The sequence below is a fragment of the Musca domestica genome, unplaced genomic scaffold (genome assembly GCF_030504385.1).
Source record: "Musca domestica strain aabys unplaced genomic scaffold, Musca_domestica.polishedcontigs.V.1.1 2, whole genome shotgun sequence".
Taxonomy (NCBI): domain Eukaryota; kingdom Metazoa; phylum Arthropoda; class Insecta; order Diptera; family Muscidae; genus Musca; species Musca domestica.
In genome coordinates, this window is record NW_026712249.1 from 11,493,564 (window position 1) to 11,512,398 (window position 18,835).

At 35.2% G+C, this 18,835-nt stretch overlaps 1 protein-coding gene across 4 annotated transcripts in view; it reads left to right on the forward strand.

The window, feature by feature from the left end:
• The window catches only part of LOC101899456 (kinesin-associated protein 3), a 146,396-nt gene that overhangs the window by 57,367 nt on the left and 70,194 nt on the right, over positions 1–18,835 (forward strand). The window contains exon 1 of one of the 4 annotated variants that reach the window (XM_005176986.4): positions 3,771–3,909. The exons of the other annotated variants lie outside the window; for them this stretch is intronic. Within the exon in view, the coding sequence (XP_005177043.1) occupies positions 3,889–3,909 (21 nt within the window). The 5' untranslated portion in view covers positions 3,771–3,888. Of the gene's footprint in view, positions 1–3,770; positions 3,910–18,835 lie in introns of those variants that run through there. 4 annotated transcript variants of the gene reach the window in all.

An 18,835-nucleotide genomic window follows, 5' to 3' on the forward strand; every position in this document is an offset into this window, starting at 1 on the left:
TTATTTTTCTAAATAACAAAAAAAAAACACCCAGTAAAAATTGTTAAAATTACTTATTTTTCTGATACTGTTAACTTGTTTACAGAGCTCTGTTAATAACATTACAATTTAAATCTGCCAAAAAAAAAATTACATTTTATCTTCACGCACATATAATTCTATTCGAAATGTGATTTTTATAAAGATCATTAAATGGAAGTATGGGGTCTATCCCGTTTCCATTTGCATACTACAAACAAATGTACAAAGCTAAATTGCCTAGTTGGTTTATACCCTAAACCAAAAAGTGCGGAAACGCAGCGTATATGCAAAGCTATTATAATATAAGAAAATCCATTTTTTTTCAGGCACACAAAATGAGCATTTTACTACTTTCTTAGGAACATCAAATTTTTAATCAATCGCTACAGAACTTCAATAAAGTCTGACCCTTACAATTGACTTAATTGACTTAATTGACTTAAAGTAATCCATAACTTCAGAGGGTTGTTAGTATTTTTGTTGCGATAAAAAATTACGAATGAAATAATTATTGCAACCTTTTTGTTTTGAAAATAGATTAACATCAAAACCTTAGAGTAAATAAAACGTGTGTCATTTCTTATCGCTCGACCAATATCAACTTTAACGCCACCTCGTCATATTTTGATAAGGTGTGATAAGTGCCAGTTTCCTGTTAGACTTTCTAGGTGAAACGAAAAATCGGAAGTGGATTCTTATCGCTTGTTATTCTAAAGATAGATATGGGTTGACACATTAGGATTTGCAAAAAAATGACTCTTTAAAAGAACGGGCGGTTTTCATGTAGGAAACGTCATTTGTCACCAAAATGATTTTTTTATTAAAAACCTAAAAATAAGTAGCTCACCTTTTTTTGAAAAAAAAAAAAAAAAAACAAGTTAAAACGTATCAGACGGTATTGCCGACGGATGTATATCCTCAGCCAATGTTCGATTAATTTAAATGTATTTTGACTTCTGTTATGATTATTCAAATTTGTTGAGCCTCTATGTAGCAGGATCCGAAGGAATGGGCCAATATTGTCCATTTCGCAACGGACCTAAATAAATATGATATAAATATTGCGACATGACAGATTTAGACTATTTCGACTGCTTCCTTCACTTTATATGAGATGTGTGATAATTTTTAGAGAATGCGTGAGGTACCAGATAAAATTAAAAATATTGGTATGGGGAAAATTTCAAAAAATATGATCGTGTTTACTTGACAAAGAGGTCAGCTGAAAATGTGCAACTTCGGCTGGCCACCAGAACTCAAGCGCAGGCCATGGTAGCTCTCCGCTCGTATCAATCGACCGTGGCATCAAAATAAATGCCGAATATTATCTGGAGGGTGTTTTAAAGCCTTGGGCACGCAAACATTTTGGCCGCAGACCTTGGACATTCCAACAGGACTCAGCGCCACCCAAGAATGGTTACAAAATGAGGTTTCTCGCTTCATTTCCAGCGCACAATGCCCACGAAAATCTCAGAATACCAATCCGTTGGACTATTGTTTCTGGAGTATTTCAGAAAGCAAGTTTGGCGCTAAAAAATACCAAAGTGTGGAACACCTCAATTAAGCCCTTCGCCGGGAATGGGCCAAAATACCGCAGAGCAACATTCATTGGCCGTTTGAAGGTCATAATTCGTGCCCAAGGTGACCAATTTGAACAAATCTAAACTTTTTCTAAAATTTGATGGTATTTCCGACATTTTTTGCTTTCATTCAATAAAATTAAAAAAAATGTAAAATGTTCTATGACTTTGTTGCAGTTTTTTTATCTCACCCTGTTTTCGTATAGCCCCCAAAATATCTCTATCTCCCTTTATGCGGTATTTTGATGATTTTAGCGACATTATTCTCCTGAATTGTTTTAAATTTCGTATTTGAAGATCTTAGTGGTTACTACAGCCTATGACAAAAAATTATGTATGCACGTCCAGGCCTTCGTATAGTCTCCGAATAAAGTTATAACAGTATTTTTCGTAATTTTCTGAAATCCTTTCAAGTTCCTTTCAAACGGTGGAGGGTATTAAAAGTTCGGCCCGAACTTAGCTGTATTGTTACTTTTTTTGTACCAAATTTAGGGAGGTCTTCGTATAGCCTCCCAATAAAATTATAAAATGAAATTTTCAAGTTCCTTTCTAAAGGTGGAGGGTATTAAAAGTTCGGCCCGAACTTTGCTGTTTTGTTACTTTTTTTTTTGTACCAAATTTAGGGAGGTCTTCGTATAGCCTCTCAATAAAATTATAACAGTATTTTTCGTAAATTTCTGAAAATTTTCAAGTTCCTTTCTAAAGGTGGAGGGTATTAAAAGTTCGGCCCGAACTTAGCTGTTTTGTTACTTTTTTTGTACCAAATTTAGTTCCCAAAATGTCAATACTCCCCTCGTCTCAACTGTAACAAGTCACTTGCACATATTCAATTGTTTGTTTTTTTAAGTTCTGCTTCTTGGATTTCAAAAAGTAAACGCTTTGATGACTCTTCTCCTCCTCCGTAAATAACGTCGGTCGGCGATCAGTATGTTTTGAGTGTTTTGTTATTTGGTCGCTTGGTCGGAAAACTCGTATTAACCGAGTACTGCTGCTGAAACTGTTGACCGTATGTTGTGTTTCGGTTTCAGTTACTGACTCAGTCAGTATCTCATAAACGTTCATCAATGGTAGACGACGATAGCAGACAGCTGGCCATTTTGCGGTTAACGAAAAACTAATAACTCGATTCGAAACGGCGTTTACCGTTGTTTGCAAAAATACAAATCGTAGATACAAAAGAAAACAAATCGGCGTCGAAACAATTGTCGTGAATGTCAGTCGTCGTTGTGTCTTTTTGTCGCGGTTGGACGGTCGTTTAGTCGTCTGAATGTAATATGATATTTTTTGTAGAGCTGTAAAGCTAGTTATTAAGGATAGTGCGCATGTGCAAATCTCAAAATTTGTTTTTTTTTGCGAGACACCCAAAAGTGAGGTATCTAAAAGCTTACAAAACGATTTTGTTGTAAGTTTTACAAAAAAAAAAAAAAATAATAAATAAAAAAATAAAAAAAATAAAAAATAAAAATAATAGTATAAAAAAATAAACAAAATTATAAAAAACGAATAAAAACAACAATGTAAATGAAATCTAAAGCCTAGACGTAATTGTGAGTGTGTCTCTCGTTATTACGAGCATCATCGTCGTCACAGCATCCAAGCGAAGGGGTTAACTATTATGAGATTACAACCAACAACAATAATAATAACAGCAACATGAATAAATAAAAATATTGTGAATGTGAATTTGTGTTTTTTTGTTCGAAACAGGTGTCAATTTACAACAACAGTAATAAAAAAATGTAAACTCAATGGAAATGATGTTAAATTAAAAAAAATAATGTTCTGAAAAATTTTTTTTGGTTTTCAGAAGAATAATTTTATTAACAACAATAAAAAACTACTGAGCGACTAATTGACCAATGCCGTCATTTAGAATTTATTCAAAGGAAAAATATTTTTAAAAATTAAAAAAAGGAAAAAATATAATTAAAAAAGCAACAACAATTTAGTGTAGCTTTGATGCAGAAAGTGATTGTTGTGCCTCTGAGCTGCTGAGCTGTTTTGTTGGTCATTGCCAAAAATAATATTCGAATTTATGAATGCCGCTGCTGCAATTGATAGATAACCTTTAAACATTGTCCAAATATTTGTTTTTTGTTTTATTTGTTTGCTTGCGAAGAAATATAAAAAATATAGAAAAAAAAGAAATACAACCAAAAAACCACAAAAATCATCAAAAATTATTGTTCGACCGGTGAATAGAAATTAAAGGCATTGAATTTTTTCTTCACAGTAGAATATCACAGTTCCCGTGAACCTGAAAAAAAGGAATACAAATCACATAATTATGGGGAAGATACCAGTACCGGTAAGTCGTAATTTCCTCTATCGATAAAAATTAGCCTAAAGCTCCTCTGTAAGAAACTGAAATGGCATAACAATTGTTTTTTGTTACGGTGACCCGAGACCCATTTATAAGTTCTAAATTGGAATATATCTCACATTAATAAGGTCTATAGCATATATGGCGGAGCTATAGCTAGCTCAAGAAGTTTAGGTGATTTTTTAGTAATGTTAGATTATTTGATAAAAAAAAATAGGGCAAAAGATCTCCAAAGGATCCATTACTTAACTCAAATGGTAATTTTTCTGAACATTTCTATGGATGCTTTGAAAAATTCCTAATTATACCCTCAGCCATATGGTTACAGAGGGCATATATCATTTGATACGGCTAAAACGTGCCTCATGGAAATAGCGGTTTTTGACCCTAGGTCTCTTTGGACCAAATCGGTTTCAGGACATTTGGAGTCGATCTAGCGATGTCCGTCCGTCGGTCTGGCTGGCTGGTGCGCACGATAACTCTCGAAGGGAGTATCCGATTCGGTCTAAACTTGGTACATCGTAATATTATTGTCAAAAATAGAGATGGGCAATATAGATCAAGTCCTTCTGGAAACTCCTCCTCGAAAGATCGAAGATTAAAAAAATATTTTACTGCACAGAAGGCGAAAGAATAATCCGATTTTGCTTCATCTTTGCAAATCCAAACATTTGCATCAGTGCTAGGTCAGGTGCGAAAATGGACAATATCGGTCCAGTCCATCAAGTACCTTCCCACAAAGGGTCCAAAATGTTGAATAATTACAACACTTGTAAAATGTGATGTAAGAGTCCGTTTGTCTTCAAATTACACACATAATACTATATATAGGGCCTATATGAATACCTGGACCTGCATAGACAATTTTCTGTCACCGACTGTAGTTCCCATTACGAAATACGTAATTTGAAAAAATTCCGGTGAATAATGACGCTAAAAACATCAAAGTACCGAATATTGGGAGGTACCGTTATATGGGGGCTATACTACGACTTGGACCTGCACAGACAATTTTCTGTCATAGGCTGTAGTATCCATTACGAACTTCAAATACCAAATTTGAAACAATTCTGATAAATAATGTCGCTAAAATCATCAAAATACCGAATATTGGGAGGTACCGTTATATGGGGGCTATATGAAAACGTGGCCCTACATGGCCCATATACGAACATAACCTGCTTACTGGAAAAAAAAACATGTGTGCAAAATTTTAGCCTTTTTCTCAATTCGTTCGAAAGATAGCGTGATTACAACAGAAAGACAGACAGACGGACATCGCTAAATCGACTTAAAATTTTACGCTGATCAAGAATATATATATACTTTGTTGGGTCTGACATGAGTATTTCGAGGAGTTAAAAACGAGGAGTCATAAAACACGAAAATAACGTCTGATTTCATTCAGATTTGATCCATCTCAATATTTCCGTCAACACAAGATATGTTATAAAGATGGTAGAGATCGCACCATTTCTTCTGGCACTTCCCCCACAAGGGGTCAAAATTGTGATTATCCATGAAGGTCAAAAATCGTGAAATTAACATCCGATTTCATTCAGATTTGGCACATCTCAATAGAAGATCTTTTAAAAAGATGGTAAAAAGTTTTGAATAACCAAAACGATTATAAAATCCAAAATAAGCATACGTTTAGATTTGTTCGAATTGGTCACCTTTGGCACGAATTATGGCCTTCAAACCGTCACACGCTGCCCGAATGCGGCTCTGTGTTATTGCTACCGAATGCTGCTCTGCGTTATTTTGGCCCATTCCTGGCGATGTGCTTGACTGAGGTCATCGAAACGTTGGTATTTCTTAGTGCCAACCTTGCTTTCCAAAATACTCCAGACACAATAGTCCAACGGATTGGTATCCGGAGATTTTGGTGGCCATTGTGCGCTGGAAATGAAGCGAGGAACTTCATTTTGTAACCATTCTTGGGTGGCGCGTGCTGAGTGCGATGGTGCGGAGTCCTGTTGGAATGTCCAAGGTCTGCGACAAAAATGTTAGCGTGCCCATAACATTCGGCATTTATTCTGATGCCACGGTCGATTAATACGAGCGAAGAACGACCATCGGTTGTTATGGTGGCCCACACCATCACCATGGCCGGAGCTTGAGTTCTGGTTGCCAACCGTAGGTGCACATTTTCAGCAGACCTCTTTGGCAAGTAAACACGAACATTTTGTTTGTTTACAGACTGCTGGACAACGAATGTTTTCTCATCGGAGCGGAGAAAACCTAATTCAGCAGTTCACCAATTTCGGCCAAGCGAAGCAACTCTTTAGCTCTTTTGAATGTATTTTCTTTCTGTTGCGGTGTAAGTTCTTTCAGTTTTCGAAATTTCAATGACTTTACTCCGAGCTCATTTTTCAATATTTGCCGAATGGAATATTGTGATTTGTTTAGCTCACGAGCCATATATAGAAATCACACTATCACGCTTGAATTCCATCACGAATACCATTTTTCTGGAAAAATGCTTTTGTACGCTTGTAAACAATAAATGAGCTGTCAGCTGTCGGACGAGTGGCTTAAAAATTACAGCAAACCTGTATATATATATATAGATCTACTTTTATACAGTTTTCGTTCTTCCCTGTCTTTTTCAAAAAAAAAAAAAAAAATGTGGTGGCTCAAGTTTTTCTTTACAGACACCTGGCTCCAGCCACTACCCTTTGGTTCCAATCTCTATATAAAATGTTTGGCCAGTATATCTGAATACATCATGGCTTCATAATAGTTGTTAAATTATTTTGCTGCATTACCCTCTCTTTATAAAGACCCTCCGACCTCTTATCATCCCTATAAGACTTTTTGACTTTAGTTAATTTCATCTAGACATAATTTTTATGCAGTACCGGTCTTTAATCGTTTGTAAAGAATTAGCTCGCTTCTCAATCATCATTTCCTTGAAAACTGCCCTTCAGCTAATTTTTTTTCAAAACCTCCTTGAGCCAATAATAATTAATGTCACAGACGTATACTTATTTTTTTCTTTTTCTCTCAAAAACTTTAATTACTAATTACCCTGAGGCAAGGACTGATTTAGCGACATCCCCATAAGCCAGCTAGCCGGCAAATTTTAGCATTTCATTCAAAACTTATGATTTTTTTAATGTCTATTTAAAGACATCAAAGTAATTTGAGATGGCGGTTGACAAAACATGGTCACATTTTAGAGATAATTAACAATTTTGAAAATTATCTGCCGTCAATGTGGTGGTCGGACAAGTAAACAGCCATGGTAATAATTATTTAACCATCAGTCGCTGATGAATCAGTGGAATTTGCACAAAACGCAAAACAGATTAGCGTTAATAAATCTTTTCGTTTGTGATTATCAAGTTTTAATAATTTATATCGCGAATACATCTGATTATCATTAATCATGGAGATAATTTCTTCGGCTGTTTTGAATTTATAAATTAACCATGCGAAAGTGAAGACAGTGGAACGTGGCTAGAGAGACATGTATCAAAAGGCCATTTGTCTAGGAGATCTGAAAAGTCAAAGCTACGGGACAGTTCAATAAATCTGAAGACGTGTTAATATCTCTATCCTGGGAGGGGAAACCTTACACTCTCCACTAAGTTTTTTGCAGATCACTCTTTACTGTAATCATGTTTGTCTGTCTCATTACCATTGGCTTTAAATCTGGCCATAAACAGCAATGCAAATAAATAACCGAAGATATGAGCGAATGTCATACTTAGGTAGGAAGCCGGTTTTGTTTACTTCGACAGAGATTTGTTTTTTTTTTTAAACACATGTTCATGACAGCAATAAAAGCGAATAAACACAACAATAAATGAAATACTAATCATGCGTAAAAAATTAAAAAAATCGCAAATAGACAAAATGATGAACCAAGGCTATCGATGTCGGTGATAGATGATATGGTCAGTAGAAAACATCGGTTAATTTCATGCCATTTGCTTTTTATTCACATTTTGAATTATTTTTTTTAATTGGTGTCAGGTTAAAAGGTGTGGTGAGAAGTTGGAAGAGGTTATACGGCATAAATAAGGCTTAAACAACTCGAAACATTTTTTGGATTGGTATTGAAAAAATGTTAAAAATTCAGTATTGGAAGTCGTCTAGTGATTCTTGAAAAAAATATCTAATAAAATTCCACTTTCAGTGGTCCTTAAAGAATATTAATAAGAATCCAGGTTAAGAGGACTTTGAATAAATAAATATCCAAAAAGGAGCGTTTGAAGATCATAAATTTCACGTTTAGAAACTCCGGAAAAATTATTCATAAATAGTTCATGTTAAGAGGTCCTTGAGTAAATATTCATTGAAAATGCTAGTTAAGTAAAAGGTCCTTGGAAAATAATTTATCAAAAAATCCAGGTTTAGAGGTCATTAAGAAAAACATTTACCAAAAATTCAAGCTCCAAATATTTGTAAAAAAGGCCATTAGATGTCCCTTGGTCCTTGACAAATATTTTGTAGATCTAGCGATGTATGTCTGGTTAGCTGATGTGCACGATAACTCTCGAAGGAAGTATCAGATTTGGTACATCGTGATAATATTATCAAACATGGATAGAGTTGGAAGATGGGCAATATCTGTCCGATCCTTCTGGTACCTCCCACACCGTAAAAAAATATTCTTGGAAAAAAAATTGTAGCTTTGAAAATCGTTGATACAGCGTTATTAAAACTCTACTCAACTGGCCCGATTTTTAATAAATGAAACATTAGAACCCATTGTGTCCCACAAATATCAATTTTTAGACATATTCGTGGGAAAATGTCGCATAATCATCAAAATATAGAATATTGGGAGGTACCGCTATATGGGGCTATACAAAAACGTACAATATTTCGGCAACGGAGCTAGAACCCATTAGGATACAAAAATACCAATTTTAGACAAATCCTCGAAGAAATGTGGCAAAAATCATAAAAACTTCGAATATCTGGAGGAACCGGTATATGGGAGCTATACCAAAACGAGGACCTATTATTCAAGGACAAATTATTCTGCTAAATTTTGACGCTCTGCGTCAAATAATGTGGGCTGTATCGTGATTCCAACAGACAGACGGACATCGTTAAATCGACTTAGAATTTTATGCTGATTATGAATATATATACATTATGGGGTCAACTACGAATATTTAGGGATGTTACAAACGGAATGACAAAGTTAATATACCCTCCTTTCCAAGGTGGAGAGTATAAAAAACTGCAACAAAGTCAAACGCCATAATTTTTACATTTTTTTTAATTTTATTGATTGAAATCAAAAAATACCGGAAATAGCATAAAATTTTAGAATAAGTTTAGATTTGTTCGAATTGGTCACCTTTGGTACGAATTATGGCCTTCAAACGGCCAATGAATCCATCACACACTGCCCGAATGCTGCTCTGCGGTATTTTAGCCCAATTTGCCTTGGAGAAGCGATTGCTTGAGGTGATCGACACTTTGGTATTTAGTGCCAGCCTTGCTTTCCAAAATACTCCAGACACAATAGTCCAACGGATTGGTATCCGGAGATTTTGGTGGTTATTATGCGCTGGAAATGAAGAGAGGAACTTTATTTTGTAACCATTCTTGGGTGGCGCGTGCTGAGTTCGATGATGCTAAGTCCCGTTGGAATGTCCAAGGTCTGCGGCCAAAATGTTTGCAAGCCCAAGGCTTTAATACATCCTCCAGAATATTTTCGCCATAATATTCGGCATTTATTCTGATGCCATGGTGGACATATACGAGCGGAGAGCGACTATCGGCTGTTATGGCGGCCCACACCACCACCATGGCCGGCGCTTTAGTTTTGGTGGCCAAGCGAAGGTGCACATTTTCAGCTGACCTCTTTGGCAAGTAAACACGATCATTTTGTTTGTTTACAAACTGCTGGACAACGAATGTTTTCTCATCGGAGCGGAGAAAACAAAATTCGGCAGTTCACCATTTTGGGCCAAGCTAAGCAACTCTTTGGCTCTTTTGAGTCTATTTTCTTTCTTTTGCGGTGTAAGTTCTTAAACTTTTTGGAATTTCAATGGCTTTACACCGAGCTCATTTTTCAATTTTTGCCGAATGGAATATTACGATATGTTCAGATTAAGAGTTATTTTTTGGCCACAGCGACGCGGGTTTCGATCAAGTCGCTTCTATACTTTTCGAACCATTTCTGCTGATGTTGCTGTTTTCTTCCGTCCATTTCTGTGACGTCGGGGTACGCTAACAGTATCATGGTAACGAACGATGGTACGGGACACAAAAGATTTATTCACATTTAAATGCTGGAGTGCTCTAACGATAGCCACTTGCGGTTGTGGTTTTCCAGCCAAATATAAAGAAATCACACTATCACGCTTGAATTCCATCACGAATAATTTTTTTCCTGGAAAATTCTGACCAAAATGCTTTTGTACGCTTGTAAACAATACAATAAGCTGTCACTGGAATAATTTTAGCAGCTGTCGTACAAGTGGCTTAGAAATGACAGCAGTCTAAAGTTGGTTGCAGTTTTTTCATCTCACCCTCTATATATATAAATGTATATTGCGAACCCAAATATATTATTTTCATACCAACCATTTGCTATCTTCTGTAATTGAATATCGATACGCAATTTGTGTTATCTGAGAGCGTGACCGATAAGAAAAAATATATGATATTATTTCCTATTTTTTTCTTTTACCTACACCAACTTTGGGGATTCCACTTATGGCGTTATCGCTTGTTAATTAACTATTGCATGCTTATCAATATCATAGACAATTTCTGATAACAAACTGTTTTCCGAAATCAATGGAATATCAAAACATTGGGGCTATGATTTTTTTCACATATTTTGTACTTTCCGCAACAATTTTGTGTAAATTTCAATATTTTTTTATACCCTCAGCCATATGGCTAGAGAGGGTATATATCATTTGCCATACGGCCAAAACGTGCCTCATCGAAGTAGCGGTTTTAGACCCTAGGTCTCTTTGGACCAAATACGTTTCAGGACATTTGGAGTTGATCTAGCGATGTCCGTCCGTCCGTCTGGCTGGCTGGTGCCCACGTTAACTCTCCAAGGGACTATCCGATTTGAACCAAACTTGGTACGTCGTAATATTAATGTCAAATTTAGATGGAGCTCGGAGATGGACAATATCGGTCCACCAATTGTTGTACCTCCCATAGAAAATGTCGATATTTTCAAAAATAATAATTTACTGCACAGAAAGAGAAAGGATAATTCGATTTTGTTTCAATTTTGCAAACCTAATATTTGCATCAGTGCTAGGTCAGTGAGGAAATGGACAATATCGGTCCACTCCATCCAGTACCTTTTTCGCAAAAGGTCAACACTTATAAAATGTGATGTAAGAGTCCAATTGTCTTAAAATTACTCATCCCACAATATTTTTATTATACCAAGGACTGGTGTGAAGATGGAATATGTTGGTCCACCCCTTTTGGCACCTCCCCCACAAAAGGTCGAAATTGTCGAAAAAAAAAACTGCACAGAGAGAGAAACGATAATCCGATTTTGCTCCAAATTTGCAAATATTAATATTTGTGCCAGTACTAGTTCAGTTGCGAAAATGGGCAATATCGGTCCACTCCATCAAGTACCTCCTCCACAAAGGGTCAACATTTGGAATAATTATAAATCTTATAAAATGTAATGCAATAATCCGATTGTCTTAAAATGTCGCACATTCCAATATTTTTATAAACTCAAGATATGGGGTTAAGATGGAATATATCGGCCCACTGCTTCTGCTACCTCCACCATAAAAGGTCAAAATTGTGAATATTCATGAAGGCTATAAAACACGAAATTACTATCCGAGTCCATTCAAACTAGGTTAGTCTCAATATTTCTATCAATACAAGATCTGTTATAAGAATGGTAGAGATCGGACCATTCCTTCTGGTACCTCCCCCACAAAGAGTCAAAGTTTTGAATAGCAACAACTATCATAAAATCCGAAATAAGCATCCGGTTCTCTTCATATTTCACACATCCAAATATTTCTACTAACACAAAATCTTCTGTGAAGATAGAATATATCGGATCGCCCATTTTTGTATCTCTCCCATAAAGGGTCAAAATTTTGAATACCCTTGAAGTTCATAGAAGGCGAAATTTACATCCGATTCCATTTAGAATTGGTACATCTCAATATTTCTATCAACCCAAGGTCTTTTGTAAAGATGGTACCATCCATTCCTTCATGTACCTCCCTTACAAAGGGTCAAAGTTTTGAATAACCAAAACGATCACAAAACCAGAAAAAAGCATCCGGTACTCTTCAAATTTCCCACATCCCATTTTTTTCTACTAACAAAAGATCCCATATAAAATGGGATATATCGGTCTACTCCCTCCTCCCTCTCAAATGTTCGAAATTTTGAGTATCCATGAACATAAAAAACCCGAAATTAACATCTGATTCCATTCAGACTTGGCACATCTCAATATTTCCATCAACACAAAATCTGTTATAAAGATGGTACAAATCGGATCATTCCTTCTGATACCTCCCCCACAAAGTGTCAAAGTTTTAAATAACTAAAAGGATCATAAAATACGGTATAAGCATCCGTTTCTCTTCAAGTTACACACATCACAATATTTTTATTAACCCCAAGGTCTGGTGCTAATATGGAATACATCGGCATTTTGAATAATAAAAACTATCATAAAATCCGAAATAAGCATCTTTTCAAATTACACACATCACAATATTTTTGTTAACCGTAGATCTCGTGTGATCGGTCCACACGTTCTGGATCGGTCCACTCGTTCTGGCACCTCCCCCACAAAGGGTCATAAAACCCGAAATTAACATCCGATTCCACTCCAGACTTGGGACATTTCAATATTTCAATCAACACAAAATCTGTTATATGGATGGTAAAGACCGGACAACTCCTTCTGGTACCTCACCCACATAGTGTTCTAGATTTTGAAAAACCAAACCCTCAAAGTAAGCCAAATAAGCAATCAACTCTTTTCAAATTTCACAAATACAAATAACACAAGATCGGTTGTGAAGGTGCTATAGCTAAATATTTCTCTTAACAAGAAACCTGAGGCTAATATGGGAATAATGATTTTTGATTTTATGATTTTGCCAATATTTTTATCTGTATTATGATGAAGTATGAAAATGGAATGCCTCGGTCGGCTAAACCTGGCTCCTCTCGCACTTTTTTCACATTTTCTAAAAATTATCACATATCTCATATAAAGTGAAGGAAGTAAGCGATATAGTCCGCACCTGGTACGTCGCAATAATTATTTAGGTACGATACGAAATGGACAATATTGGCCCATTTCTGCGGAGCCCGATTTGAATAATCATAACAAAGTCAAAATATTTTTAAATAATCGAACATTGGCTGAGAGTATACATCTGTCGGCAAAACCGACCATTTTTATTGTTATTACTATTTGTTTTTGTTTTTTCAAATTATAATGCTAATATCCGATCAAGTTCATCATCGTAGTTTGAACTTGTTCTCGCTTCTTTTCTTTTTTTTGTTATTTTAATGATGCCACCATGACTGTGACTCTGACGCTGAGTTTGAGTCTGACTCTGAGATGAGATAATACCAACAATTAGTGTTAAAAACTTGTCACAGAACACAACCGAAACGACTTCATAATGAATTCAAACATTGTTGTGAGTGTGTGTGTGTTTCTGTTTTTTCTGCTTCTTTTTTTGTATTTTTTGACACCATTTGACTCGGCGTGGTTCAGTACTGTTTGGTTTGGGGTTTGATACAGCGATTAAAAACATGGATAGGCTGAAATGGAAGTGTGTTGAGCCCCCCATCAGAAAAAAAAAAAAACAAAAGTGAGGAGGCGTTAGAAAAACCATCAACAAAATACAACAATGATAGTTGTTGTTGTTGGTGATAATGATGTTAATAATGTTGTTGTTGATATTTTGTCTGATTGTTGGTCTTGGCTACCCCAAACAGCAGCCAGATGTTTGAATGTGTCATTCTTTTTTTTTTGATGTGATTTCAAATAATGGAAGTCTATTTTTTTGTTGTAGTTTTTTTTTTTTTATTATTTCAATTAAAAAGTAGTTTTGTTTATTTTGGTATTTTTAACTTAAAAATTGCATGAATAAAACAATGCCAAAATTTAAGAAAACCTGTTGTGGTTTTTGGTTATGAATCGTGTTTGGGTTCTTATGTTTTTTTAATAATTATTTTGAAATATATTTATTTTCATAATTAACTCATGTTTTGACTCTCAATTTTTGGATTGGTCATTTCAAATGCGTTGTTCATTTTTATAACCTCCCTTATAGAATGGAGGTCATATTAAATGTATCAATTCGTTGGTAACTGGTCTTATGATAATTTCTGAATTTTTGGGAACATATTGGATGTCGGAACTTTGTTTGTGTTAGAGTACCTCAGTATTCTGTAGGGTATCAAATATTTCAACCTGATCGGATTTAACGCTGTTTGCATTTGATTATTCTATTTTTGTTAATTTTTTTCTTAAATATATTTTGCAATTATAACCCCCCCCCCCCAAATCCTCCCTTTTCTCCTGCTTCGTACTCTTAATTTATTTCATAGAAATTTCAACTGATTTATCGTCCGGCTGTTAAATTATTTATGATGTAATCTCAAAAAAATGCTAATATATATTTTTTAAATATATTAAGACAATCCGTGGTTGAATAAATTACACACTATGAGCTGAGAGCAAAGAGAGCAATGATACAAATAAGCCGAAGGCTGAAATGGACTACATAGACAAACGTAGGTAGGAGATTTCTTACATAGGCTACGAGGTCTTTATTAAGACGAGTTTCGATCAGGAAACTTTCATATATAAATCCTGAAGTCCTAAATAATACGCATTGAAGACATGTAATAGACATGAACTGAGACCAACTAATCGTAACATGGGCGAGATGTTGTGAATGGCATAAGTCTTTGAGTCTTCATTGAGACTTTATACAGTCTTCATAAAAAAATGGCCACCACAATATCTAAATCTTAGAAACCAATAGTGACCCCCACATCAAATTTCAGGATTCAAGCTCTATCTATTCACTCAACGACAAATTTAGTACCATTTAGTACTTTTCGCACAATTATAGTTCGCATTTCCAAATACCCCTCCTTCTCTCAAAACTATATACCAACAGTGGCCTTCATATCAAACTTCAGAATTCCAGTTCTATCCTAAGACCCAATCCCAAAGTCATTACCATACTCCTTCCTCGTTCTCTCCACCCAAAAGTGACTTCAATACCAGTTTAAGAATACCATCTCTATCTCAACACCCCGTTGGGTACATTTTGTGGTATTGTGCACTTTTCGTACGATCATGGTACGAATTTCCAAAACCATCTCCTTCTCTCAATTACAGATACCAAAAGTGATATTCATATTCTATTCCTTTAGCCAGTACAAAATTTAGTACTATTAAGTATATTTCGTACAATGATAGTACATATTTCCACAACCACCTCCATATCCCAGTTCCAGATACCAATAAATACCTCAATATCAACATTTTGAAGATTCAAGCCCTATCCATTCACTCAACCCCAAATTTAGTACCATTTTCTGCATTTCGAAAGATCATGCCATCTTTATTCCAACATTTGTCGCATTTTGCACGTAACGTTTATAGACGCATATCCAAACCAGCTCCTTCTCTCAACCACAGACACCGACATTGACATACATATCAAATATCCGAATTAAATCACTATTCCAACGCACAATCCTAAACTTAAACTTTAACAACAGATACCAACTGTGTCATTTATATCAAATATCAGAATTCCATCTCTATCCAAACGCCCAATCCCAAATTTAATACCACTTAGTACTTTCAGAACAAATATAGTACACATTTTCAAAATCACCTTCACTTCCAAAAACCTTAACCACAGACACCAACAGTGACATCCACGTCAAATTTAAGATTCCAGCTCCATTCCTCCACCCAATACCAAATTAAGTACTATTTATTACATTTCGTAAAATTATAGTACACATTTCCAAAACCACCTCCATATTTGAATTCCAGATACAAACAGATCAATCAATATCAAATTTCAGCCCTATTTCTTCACCCAATACCAAATTAAGTACTTTTTGTACAATTATAGTACACATTTCCAAAACACCCTAATATCTCAATTCCCAATACCCATAGAATCCTCAAATTTGACATTGAGGTCTATATCAAATTTGAGGATTCCAGTCCTATCCCCTCACCCAATACCAAATTTAGTACAATTTCCTACTTCTCGCACACATAGAGGACGCACTTCTAAACCACTGCTAAATCTCAAACAATGATACCATCAGTAATCTAAATATCAAATTTCAGAATTTTATTTCAATTCCTTCCCAAAATACCTGATTTAGTACCATTTTGTACTTTTCACACAATTATAGTGGATTTCTGGAAACCACCTCTACATATCCAGGCTAAACATAAACACCGATCCTAATAAAAAAAATTCACATTTCAAAAACTACCTTTTCATTTAATACCAAATAGTACCCAATATAGTACTATTTAGTACTTTTCATGCACTTGTAGTACACATTTCAAAAACCTTCTCTTTATCACAAACCTACCACGAACACTGACCCCAATACGAAATTTCAAAATTCCAGCTTCAGCCTTAACCAAACTGTTCCAATTTTCGTACCATTTAGTACAGTTCGCACATTTAGTATACATTTCCCTAACCACCATCATATGTCAAACTTACTTTCCTGACCAGTTTCATAATTCTATCTTTAGCCAATCGTATAATCATAAATCGTGACATTTTTTAATTTCTCTTACTTTTCATACCTTTAAAGTACAAAGCTCATATAAATCCATCGTTTTTTACCCTCCTTCCCTCGCACATATCAATGCTGTACTATTTTGTATGTTTCGGTTACTAAGTTACCCTTAAAGTACGAATTTCCAAAAACTATGTATATCACCAAATTTCGAAAATTATAACTATTTCTGATAGCAGAAAAACAATGCCGTACTATTTTATACCATTTAGTACCTTTACACGCCCAATGTACAAAATCCTTAAGAACACTCCACACAGAGACTCATTCTTGCAAAATTTTCTCAACCTCCCACACGAACAAAATAACACTTACTGACCACATAATAAAAATGCTGTACCATTTTGTACCTTATGGTACGTAGAAAACTTCAGAAATTAAGCTCTGTATTTCACCAAGAATGTGTGTGCGTTTATGTGAAATATCAAGATTCTAAAAATTCCGGACTTACAATGTTGCATATTTGAATTGGCAACAAACGACAGATAGAAGAAATAATAAGGGTTATTATGTATCAAAATATAAATGTTAATGCAACTTATTTCATTTATTTAAATATTGAAAATAAAATCATTTAAATTTTTAATAAAAAATATTATTCTCTGTAAGAAATATATTGGGTTATAAATTACTCTACTCCTCTATTCTAAAACAATTTCAGTTTTTTTAAAGTCCAATGCTGCTGTATTCCTGAGTTTATCGTCATTTGTCACAAGACTGACAACATCCAATTAAAAAACAAAATATCACTGACAGTCATTGACCAGATGATATTGAGGCAAAAAATAACAAAAAGCTAAACTCAGGATGACTGAAAGACAAACAGATGACTGAATGGAGGAAAAACACAAAAAAGAGAACAAATAACAGCTGACAAGCCAACAATGCAAATCCAAGATATATGGGGGAACTGCTCTCCAACTCCAAAGGCCACCACCCTCATTGTGGACCGAGAAAAAAATGGAAATTGTTAAGAATTGAAAACACACGGGCCAGTGATGGTGGTAATGACTTGTCATTTAAGAATAATCTTCAATTTTCTGTTTTTTGCTTTTTTGCAATTTCATTGGAGGTTAAGTCCGCATGGAATTAAGGTGAAGTAAATGAAAAAAAAAATAGTATGCATTTATGTAAGCCGCAAAAGATAAACATTTATGTTGTGTCATTAAGGGTAAAGTGAGAATATGGAGAATAATATCAAAGGATAACAGATGTCGCTTGTGTTTGTGTTGGAAAAAATGGAGAATATGAGAGTTAGAATGGAGAATAAATTTAAAAATATATCACTGCTTTTTATTTCTACAGGTCTTCTTGATTAAAAAGGAGATTTTTATGAGTTATGGGGAAGACTAGTCGAAATAACAGTTTTAGACCCTAGGTCTCTTTAGACCAAATCCGTTTCAGGACATTTGGGGTCGATCTAGCGGTGTCCGTCCGTTCATCTGTCAGGCTGATGCGAACGATAACTCTCTAAGGAGTATCCGATGTGATCCAAACTTGGTACATCGTAATATTATTGTCAAACTAAGATCGAGTTCAGAGATGGGCAATATCGGTCCACTCCCTCTGGCATCTCCGCCACAAAATATCAACATTTTCGAAGAAAATAACTTACTGCACAGAGAGGATAATCTGATTTCGATCGAACTTTTCGATTCCTAATATTTGTGAAAATGGACAATGTCGGTCCACTCCACCATGTAACTCCCCCATAAAGGGTCAAGATGTTGAATAATTTTAACTCTTAAAAAATGTGATGTATTGGTCCCCTCCTTCTGGACCTCAAAAAGGGTCAAATAGGGACTCCCCCACAAAGGGTCCAAATTTTGAACACTCATGGAGCTCCTAAAACGCGAAATTAACATCCGATTCCATTCCGACTTGGTATATCTCAATATTTTCATTAACGCAAGATCTGTCACAAAGATGCTAGAGATCGGAACATTCCCTCTGGTACCTACTCCACAAAGGGTCAAAATTTAGAATAACCAAAAATATCATAAAATCCAAAATAAGCATCCGGTTCTCTCCAAATAACACACATCACAATATTTTTATTAATCCAAGGTCTGGTGAGAAGATGGAATACATCGGTCCA